We start from the raw sequence: 10,861 nt of genomic DNA, 5'->3' as shown, positions 1-10,861 counted from the left end.
TTTTGTCTTTAAAGCATGCTGCTGCATGCTTTAAAGACAAAAAACAAAAGTGTGTGTTTGTGTCAGATTGTAGCTGCTTTCTGTTTGTATGACTTACTCCTGGCAGGGTCTTCTGCTCATGCAATGCATTCTGGGCTTTCAGGGCTGACTCTCTGGCACAGTAGGTGAGGAAGGCACAGCCTAAAACACACACACACACACACACACACACACACGCACGCACACGCACACACACAAACAGCAAAGGGAAGAAGCAGAGAGAGATGGTTATGTTTTACCTTAACTCGTCAGAAACATAAAAAGGAAAAAGTCTGTATTAGTCATTAAAAAATACTCAAATATGACACACACACAAACACACACACACACACCACAGAAAGCCTGCAGCTACAGCTCTGAAACTCTGTCCATACAGGGAATTCACTTTGTCTATGTCTGTGGGTGTTTTGTGCACAATGAACTACAATCTAATGACTGAATAAACAGAATGTTGTTTGCCCCTCCCCCTCCCCCCCCACACACATTTTACTGTGGAACAAATGGGAGCAAAAGAAGAAGAAGAAAAAAGAGACTGTGTGGACGTGTGACGATTTGTGTGCTCTGTTGTGTGAGAGCACCCATGCCAGAATCGACGCTTTTAATCTGACGAAGCTTTCTCCCTGGCAGTCTGAAATAGCAGTTATCCATTTGTCCATCGCACCCTCCTGGCTGCTGTGACAGGGATAGACAGCCTGACAGCTTCTCCCTCTCCCTCTCTCTCTCTCTCTCTCTCTCTCGCTCCGAGGCCCCCTCCTCCGCTCCTCCCTCCATTTTTCCGTCATCTCCCTGCTCCATATGCTCCGAGACTACCCACAATCCTCGGTTTTGTTAGCACCTGGGTTGACATGCGGGGGTGGAAAGAAGATGGAGATGCAGGAGGCACGAAAGACGACAAAGCCGCGGGGAACGTGTAGTGTTCCCTCGCCGCCGCCGCCGCCCCTCCCGCTCCCCGCCCCGCTGACAGAGACTGTCGGAGCTGACAACCTGTCAATCTGCAGATCAGGGCTAATGATTCATGTGTTTGACAGTTTAATAAAACACATACAAAAGCTGCTGCACAATAGGCAGCAGTGTTACAACACAGCTTCAGTTCATGTTGCATCAGCAGGTGTTTGGTTTGTTTACCCCTCCGACCTCACTTCCCTCCGCAGAACGTGTCCTCTTAATTCATTTAGTCTATTTTGGTCCAATCTAGTGGTGTTAAACATTAAAACACTGTGATATTCCTCATCAGCGCGAGAACTTGCTGTCAGCATGTGCACCTAAGCTAAATATTACCAGCTCCCAGTAAGAAGGTGACTGCTTTAAGGTTGTTGTATTTATGTTTGAGACTCTTATTTTGTAGTAAGAAAGGAAGCGGTTCTAGAGCTGCAGTGCTGGGTTGACGTTGAACAAAGACTTCTCAGTTGGCTGGTCACCTGCTGCCTGCTGTCCATAATGACTTACTCGAAAATAAACTGAATATCTTTTCACAACTTCAAGAGCAGCATATTATATTCTGGGTTCCAAAAGGAAAGAAATGTGAGATTACTGCACAAGAGTCAGAACTGACATATTTTTTACTCTCAGACCAAATAAACAGTGGAAAACATATAGTTTTATCTCTGTCTAAAAAAGTCCAACATTAATAAGAGTGAACCTCTGACTCCCCCACTCCGTCCAGGGATTTGAGTCGTCGGTTTTGACTCACAGCTGTGCAAATTTAGATGCTTGAAAAGTATTTCAAGGAAGAACTACCATTTGTTGCATTTGTACTTTTTTATGTTACAGACTGGAAAAAGTATTATATTTTACTAATGTAGCAAAAGAAAGTTTTTGGACTTATTGACCAATTTTTATTTTTTCTTTCAAATGACATAATTTATTTCCAGCCAGCTGAAGCAGATACAACTGACCATCCCATAATAACTTTAACAGGTGTATACTTTAGTCTAAAACCACTAGTTCCTAATGGAAAGAACCAGGGCCACTGTATTTCACCTCAAGTACGCCGTAAAACATACTTTGGGATATAAATGGAAAAACAGAAAAGTCTCTACTTTTACATGACATTCTGCTTATTTAAAGCGGTGAAATTTGTCATGTTTTCGTTACATGCCTTCCTAGTTGATTACGTTTCATTTCGGCAGCCATGCCAGTTCAAGGCCTTGACCCGAGTTTCTGCCTGCAATTTAGGCAAAGTTCGTTTTCTGATGGGTGACTCCTGTATAAGTAGCTGTACTGATTGCGTCTCATGCAGCGCTCTCTGCAGGCGGCTCTTGCAGCAAAGAAGCTAAACATTTGTGTGGCAACATTTCCAGTAACGGCTTGGAAGAAGAAAGGGTGACAGAGTCAGGGATCGTATGATTTGTACAAACTATGAGAACACAACAGCTGGTTAAAACTGTTGACGCTGATGACTTCGAGGTCGGTGACAACTTCGGAGTTTGCCGTAGGTGCTAAGCTAACGGGCTATTTGAAAGCTTTTCTGATTCGTGCATTAGTTGACGAGATCTAGAATACTTACCAAGTCTTAACTAGACAATCCTACGCTGGCGTTTAGGACCAATTAGTGTTAGCCCAGCATAAAAACATTACATCAGGACATTTTGCAAAGCTTTTATTTGGCTTGTGAAAACAGATAATAAGCTTCCTTGATTTCCCCCCAAAGTATTGCTATAGTCTTCCTCCGTACATGACAAAAGGTTTGAATCGTTCTATTAAACCCCACTGCAAGCACCATCTTGTCACAAACCTTGTACTGCACTACACTGTGAAAACTCTTTAAAATATCTAAAAACGGCTATCAGCATGTTGCCTTTCTATATGATAAGTCTTCAGGTTTGATGCTTTTCAAAGGAATACATCTCTCAGTGAATAAAGAACCTTAAAACTACAGGGAAAAAAACAACTCATGCTTAGGCTTTGACAGATTCTTCTACTTTTTTTCATTTCTTTAACCAGACGTATCTGCAAGCAGGCTTCGGCAAACACCCTGCTGCCATGCAGCAAACACAAGCGCAAAGATACAAAAGAACCACAGTTTGCTCTGAAAACATCAAGGGCTAAACATTAGACGATTATCATAGACCTCTTCCCCCCAAAGACACAAACACAGTGCAGTTTAAAGAAAGCAAGGCCTTCTAATAGCTTTTCCCATTTCGGCTTCACTTTGTTCTTTCTGAATACCCCTGGCTATTTATTGTTAAAAGTCTAGGACTGTATACTGAATGTGGGAGCAGAATGCCTGCCATCCTCCATGCTCCATGTCTTTAACCCCGGGTCGTCCTGATGGTGGGACACCGGGGAGCGCTGCCTGTTGGTGTTTTTAATTAACGGCCCTCTCTCTCATTAGGCGGAGTGGGAGCCGGCCGCTGACAGCTCTGCTACCTTCTCGTCCTCTCAGGGCCTGTCGCGTTAATGCTACATGCTAGCGCCGTCCCAGAGGAAACACACACACACACAAAAGCCTGACACTCACTCACATGTTCGGGGTGCAGGCACCCACCGCAACCGATACATTCAACACGGAAAGCAGGAGCGAATCCGTCATTCCAGTCAAAGCAGCACCGCTGTGATCGTCCTCATTTAACCTGAATTTGCACTTTAAAAGTTGGAAGATGAATTTGAATTTCATGTCTAGTTATTGTGATTTAATTGAATAGACAAATCAAAGGAAGCAAATAACTCTGAAATAGGAGGAAAATCATGTCTTTAATGACTTAATATCTTCCCCTCTATGCTGATACTCTGAAATAAAATACAGTCTGCTAAACTGTCTAAGAGTGCAACATAACAAGCGCACCATGTGCAGAGGCTACAGCCCTCAACGTAGCTGCCCCCGATTTGACCCCTGGCTATTTGCTGCATGTCTTCCTCGTTTCTCCAGCTGCCCTCCTTCCTCACCAGCTGCTTATGAATAAAGGCCACCAGTGGCACAAGAATCATAAAGGATATTAACTTACAGTAATTAAAAATACACCCGTGTGTAATTTAATTCCAGTATGAACACGGCTGATCTGTGCGCCGCGCATGACACTGATCACAAGTCCAGTGTGAAACATGGCAGTGGCGGCGTTGTGCACTGGGGAAGCTTTCTGCTGCCATCTTGGAGCTGCTGGGAAGAAGAAGAAAACCAGGGCAGACAAGACAACGAATCGGCTAGCCATGAGCTTCAATTGAGCGGTTTAGAGCCCTGGAGTCCAAACGTTTTGTCAAGTTAACAGAATTCACAGGCCAAAAATATAACAAAAATATAATACAACAACATTTGTGGGAAAGGAATGCGTATATTGCTGCTTATCCACAACTTAAAAAGCATTTTGCAATTTTTGGGGGGGCTCAACTAAACCTATTTTCTCCCCACTTCCGACAAAGAGAAGAAAAGAAAGGAAAAGAAAAGAAAAAAAAAAGAAACAAAAAAACAAAACAAAAAAAACCCCCAAACACACACACACCCAGCAAACGAGACTAGAATTTCGGTCATTTTTTTAAAGCATTATTTAGAAACCAGACTTAGTTGAACCAAAGTCTCCTTTTGAATAAAAGTCACTAGGCCCTATTTATTTTTAAATTGAAAGGGGGAAAAAAGGTGTGGCTAATTCATATTTGAATAAATCTAATTCTAATTTATCATTAATAATTTTCGCTAATGAAAAAAAAAAAGCTCTCCATTTGCATCAATCACCTGCGCTGGCGGGCCACACTTGTACTGTTTTTGAATTGCAAAGTCACAAATGCCTCCCGGGGAGCACTTTGGTTGCCCCTGGTTTCGAATAATGAGTTAGAATAATAGAGAGTCCAAGACTTGAGTCTTATCGAGGAAGTGTGGAAAAAAAACAAACAAAAACAAAAAAAAAACATAAAACTGTAACAAAATCTGTGCAATTACACTGAGCCTGAATTATTGCACACTTCCTAGTCTGTAAATTCCATCAGCGGGAAACCTTTCAAAATCACACATATAGACATTACAGGAGCTTGATAGCTTCACTTTTGCCACAGTTTTTCCGACTGTAAACACATTTCATAATCAGCTCTGACAACCGAAAATTTTCTAAACAAATTACACAATGCATTTCTGCTGCTAATGTATTCACCTAGCATTCAGCTTTGTGCCCGAATGTGGCGTTGTAAATCTGATTTCTGCATTTATAAAGCAGCAGTAAATGCCCCCACTTGAAAACATGATGTAGTGTCAGAAGCACAGATGTGAAAAAGAGGAGGCAGAGCTCGGTTTTATCACGCCTCATGCTGTCATCGCAATATTGCCAGTATTATTGCAACTGCATGATTTTATACGATCACGCAGTTCTGTACGTCTGCTGCCAGTGAGCGCAGGGACTCATCTAATAGCCAGATATTACATATTTAGTTCAGTAGCGTCAAATAAATCTAAAGCGAAACACAGCAGAGACGCATACGAACTCGACGGCCACTTTATTAGGTACACCGTTTCAATTGCTTGTCGCCAAGACGAGTAATGGACCGGCCGATTTAATGCCTTCAATTCAAAGCGTCAACAAGTTCTTACGCCAAGCATCAGAATGAGGAAGAAAGGAAGGGACTTAGGTGACTCTAAAAAAAAAAAAAATTAAAGACTTGGTTGTTGGTGTGAGACAGGACTTCAGAAACTGCTGAGCCACTGAAGTTTTCATGCACAACCATATCTTGGGTTCATAGAAAAATGACCTGAAAAGGAGAAACTATCCAGTGAGCAGCAGTGGAGTGAATGAAAATGCTTGGCTGATTTCAGAACTCAAAAGGAAATGTGGAGAGGCTGAAGTAGATGGAAAAGCTGAAATAACTTGCTATATCGCCAAGGTCTTCCGAATACCATGTCTTCATGCAAAACATGCAGCCATCTGAGATTACACTGATCTGAGAAAAAACATGACAAAAAAACCAAAACTTTGATTATTTTGATTGAAATTGTTCAAACAAATCTCATACTGCGTTTCTGATGAATCTCTGTTCAGAGTAATAAACAACAAAATTGAGCCGCCTAAGTGCAACTTATATTTTAATCCTTGGGGATAACAACTAACGACAAACCGTCCGGGTGAATACAGGCTCATATGCACTGTATGGCCACAGACAGCTCTAATGTCTGCTTCTGTAATAAACAACATGTGGTTAGAAACAAACTTTCAGTGAAAAAAGAAAGTAAATATCTTCCCCTAAGAGCAGCAGATAGAGCAGGTTTCACAGCAAAACGGTGCTTGAAAAAGGCGGCGAGGCGACACGGTCCTACAGTCTGCTAATTACGAGTCTGCCATGGATCCGTGTGCATTATGTTCGGTTCAAGTCGTACGGCTGGATATGCAGCAGAGGCCAGAGATCTGGAGCCACCTTTCATTCTGCAGGTCTTCTGAAGGTCTCCCTCTTTTTTTTTTCCTCCCTTCATACATAAGCTTCTTTTTTCAGTCGTCCATTTACCTGACTGCTTTCAGACTGATGCATGTTTTATTTGGTAAGCCACTTAACTCTGATCTATGAATCATTCAAGCATAAGAAACACCTACATCAAAGGACGAGCCGGTGCAGCTACACAAAGCTGACACCTTAGCAATGAGCCAATTTTAAGTTGTATCTTTAGGCTTCTTTGTTCCTGGGGGCTTGCCGGTTGAATCTAGAAATAACGCTAAAGATAACACAGCTTGACAGGCCTAAAATAGCACTTTTTTTTTTTTTCCACCAGTAAGGTGATTCACAAAGAGCCATTAGCCAAAAAGAATGCACGTGCACGTGGCGCCGAGTCCAACGCGCTGACACACTTCCACATATGCACGCATTAAAAGTGACAGTCAACAAACGTTCAATTTATCATCATTGTCACAAGTCAGATGCTGGCAGTGGCTCTGGTATCTGACTAAGGCCTGCATTGGCCCAGGAGAGAGAGATAAGCTGTTTGTTTCTGCTGTCAATGCTGCCAATTTAGTTTCCCATCACTTCAAATTCAAATCAACAGTAGCGCAGAGGGGATCTGAGAGAACGTGCGTCTGAGACGAGAGGAAGAGATGGTGGGAGAGAGAGAGGGGGGGAGGAGGAGGGAGCAGGAAGGGCAAAGGAGCAAAAAGAAAAAGAACAGCAGAGAGGAAAAGCAGAACAGCACGGGATGCTCGGGAAGAGAGGGGGGGGGCTGGTAGAGCAGATAAGATCACCTAGCTTCTGTGAACACCATCCTCCTGTGTCCTACACTCGCTTCTTATCTCAACTGCTGCAGACACCCTAAAGGGACACACACCCACAGAGAGAGAGAGAGAGGGAGAGAGAGATGCAGAAAAAGAGTGAAAGACAGAAAAAATTTTATGGGAAAGGGAAAGAGAGAAGATGAAAGAAAAGCAGCGAGGGAACGGTGGAGGCTGAATAACTCTGGTGGGGGAAGAAGAAAGAAATCCACCAACTGTCACCAGGCCTCTTTCAAACGGCAGATGTGCCGGACCGCGTTCAGCGCTGACCTTGCTAACTACTGAACATTTTGACTTTATGGGCTGACCTTTCCCGCAGTGCTCTGAAAAGTCGATTATGGAAAACTTTTTATGTTACAAAATTCCAGCGCCAATGAAAAGTGTTCATAGACCCTCAACTTTTTTTTTTTTTTTTTACACACCGTCTCATTAAACACCAAAAAATAAAAGACCTTTTGGACTTTAATTTTCCTATTATATTACATTATATTATATTATATTATATTATAATGCGAGTCATACTCTTGCTGTATTTGAATTGTCGTTAGTTGCGAGTCACATAAAGACATTCCAACCTTTGTTTAAATTCAAGCATATTCACGTGAGGGATTAACTCTGTCAAAATCCAGATCCAAATCCAATTAATACTTAACCTAATGAATAATTGTTTCCCAGATGCTCTTCATTCACTCTGACTGAGCCTGAGCTATTTTGCAAATTAGAAGATTGTAGTCTACATGGTAGAAACCTGGAAGAGAAATCCCTCCAAAAAGCCTCACAAGTTTGCAGCTCTGAGTCACTAAAGTGCGGCTCGATGCATTTGCGAGCCACACTTTTCGTATTTTATAATGCAAAAAGTGTTGAGAACCATGCATCCTCTTTCTTCAACTTCACCTTTATGCTCTTTGTGTTGGGGCCGCCACTTAAAAGCTAAAAAATAAAACTTAAAGGGCGATTTTGCAAGGAACCATAAAGACATAGCTTAGCTAGTTTTCTCTTTCTACAGTTTCTGCCAACTGCATAGATTCTCGTACTCTGTGTGTTATCATATATTTGACATCAAATCACAGTTTTTAATGGATGTTTATAAAAGAGTGCTACTGGCTCTTGGAGGATTTGTTATCACTCCCGGTAAAGATGCATTTAAAAAAAAAAAAAAAAAAACTCAAAACAATTTCAACCTAAATATGTAAAACAGCATCTTATGCATGACATCCTGATGTTTTTTTGAAATACCAGAGCATTTTTAATTAAAATCATGTATTCCCTGGCAATAATCTGAAAATGGGTCGACACTTATGGTCTTCATCGTCACTATGATCCAAACCACATTTTTCGAACTTACAGAATTACAGACGTACACAAAGTCAACGTTCATCCACGAGCATTTGAGTGCCCAGATTTAAATCCCACAGAAAATCTGCAAGAGTTACTGAACACAAGCAGCCAGGACAAAACAGAGCAGGAGCACCCAAGTGAATCAAACGGCTGAATTCCCTCATCAGGATGTCATTCAGCGCTGCAGAGGACTGGTAACGAGCCATTCATTTGATTCAGGTGTGATGGATGCATTTAAAAGTTGCAGGATGGTAACTCTGGAGGATGGGAGACGGGGATCCCTACGGTGGTGAAAGGGATGTTTGAATCCGATCTTTATGTGATCCAGCCCTCAGAAATGTTACTGAACATGGTGAAGTGCTGCCTTATTGGTAAAACCGAGTTGTTTAAGTTGCTTAATGTACGGGGTGCCAACAATTATGCAAGCAGTGACTTTGTGAAGAACAATAATTTCCCAACGTGGGATTTTCTTTCTCCAGAATAAAGGAATCTGTGTGAGATCATTCTGCTGCTGCAAAAAAAAAAAAAAAGATTCAAAACTTTTCTTGCACATTTCTGCGCAGCTTTCCTAAGGATGCCGTGTGGGATGCGATTTTTTTTTTCAACCTTTTTTAACCGCTGCGCATTAAAATAGGTCATGTCTCATATTGTTATTTTCAAAGTTAACGTTCAGCTTCTTTTTCCTTCAAGTTTTTTCTTTTTCTTTTTCTGTGATTCATCCTTTCTGCTTGTTTCTTACTGTGACATTGCTGAGTCTTGATCTCGCTTGCTTGGAGGTCCTTGTAAGACTCGTGTCATCGTTCGGCGTCTTCGCTTGGATTCAATTGAACTGAAAGTGAACGATCTTCGCCTTAAAGGCGCCTCGTGTCCAAGGGGCTTAAAGCAGTAGAGCCTGTAGTTGTCTTGGGACGAATACTCCCTTGATTGGGATTAACCGATTATCTTTTTTTTGTTTTTTGTTTAGAACAATTAAGCACAGATGTATGGTTACTAGCAGTTTTATGCACTGCTCCGTTATATCAAACTCGTAAATGTAATTTTAATCATCCTCTGAAGGGATAAATAATTAAGGAGGCAGGTCATAATATTTTGTGAAGTACTTGCTTTTCATGTTTCATTAGGACGTCAATTAAAAAAAAAGTGATGTGGCTGACGCCAAAATATGTGGTGGATATAAAACATCTACGCACCTCAGTTAAGGTGGCAAACGTTTGACGTAAAATAACACCACCAAGATAAATCATTTAGGAACTTTTTACAATTTCAATATGACCTGTAGTGTTACAGTTTAATTAAAAAAAAAGAAGTAATGTGTGCAATTGAATAAAAATGAAGAAAACTGAAACAATTAATGTTGTGGCTGTGCTCAGAATTAAACAGCACAATCAAAATCACCAGCAAAAGCCAGCATCAGCAGGGAACTTCAATACAGAGGGATCTTAATGTCAGAAGGTATCACTCAGGAGAAGGGTACAAAAAAAACATCCCTACAAAATTAATGAAAATGAGAAGAAAAGGTCAGGAAGATGGCAACAGGTCTTCAGCAACACAAAAGGAGGAATTCCTCGTGAAAACAATTCTGCATTCTTCATACATCTGGGGTATGGAGTGGAGTGAAAAGAGGGAAGACTAAAACAACCAAGCCCTTATATAGCCCTTATATAGTTTGCACAAAATAATTTCAAGTCTTATAAAACATGGAAAAATCTGCAACACAGAGACAAAACAAAGGTTGAGTTTTTTTTTAGCCATAATTCCACGTAAAAAAAAAAAAACAACAACCCAAAACAACGCTGCACGCTATAATAATGACGCCACAGTTACGGTGACGCCCAGTGGCGTCAGCGTCCTGCTCTGAAGCTGTTTATCCTCAGCTGGAAATGAGGCCAAGATTAGATGGAGGCAGTTCTTTCAACCTTCTGATAAAAAGAACAAATTTAAAGGAAATTAATCTTTTAGCATAGCAGCTTCGAAAAGCAAAAAACAAAACAAAACAAAAAAATCCAAGTCAAGGAAATAATTGGTTCATCAGAAGAACATTAAAGTTTTGGAATAGCCTGGTCAATGTACAGACCAGAGTCGACCTGAAAATACATTCAGATACATAAGCTCAAAGAAAAATGAGCAAATATTTCCAAATCAAGACGCTCCCTGCTGATAAAGTCCTACCCAAAACAAAGTTCTGAAATTGTTCTTGATTAAGGTTTTTCACCCCACCCACCCCCATCCCAAAATCCTGGCGTTTTAAGGGGGTTTTAATTTACATTAACTTTACTGAAAAAAATCCAACAGCTAACTGCTCCAGTCCGTCTCAA

The 10,861-nt window shown here is 41.2% G+C and overlaps 1 protein-coding gene across 1 annotated transcript in view; it reads right to left on the bottom strand.

Moving 5' to 3' along the window:
• The window catches only part of LOC103139612 (CUGBP Elav-like family member 4), a 77,838-nt gene that overhangs the window by 39,989 nt on the left and 26,988 nt on the right, over nucleotides 1-10,861 (bottom strand). Inside the window, exon 2 of the mRNA XM_016672499.1 lies at nucleotides 39-180. Within this exon, the coding sequence (XP_016527985.1) occupies nucleotides 39-180 (142 nt within the window). The remainder of the gene's footprint in view (nucleotides 1-38; nucleotides 181-10,861) is intronic.

The sequence above is a fragment of the Poecilia formosa genome, unplaced genomic scaffold, assembly GCF_000485575.1.
Source record: "Poecilia formosa unplaced genomic scaffold, Poecilia_formosa-5.1.2 Scaffold62, whole genome shotgun sequence".
Lineage (NCBI taxonomy): Eukaryota > Metazoa > Chordata > Actinopteri > Cyprinodontiformes > Poeciliidae > Poecilia > Poecilia formosa.
Note: the sequence above shows the minus strand (reverse complement) of the source record. Positions and strands in the feature narration are given on the sequence as shown.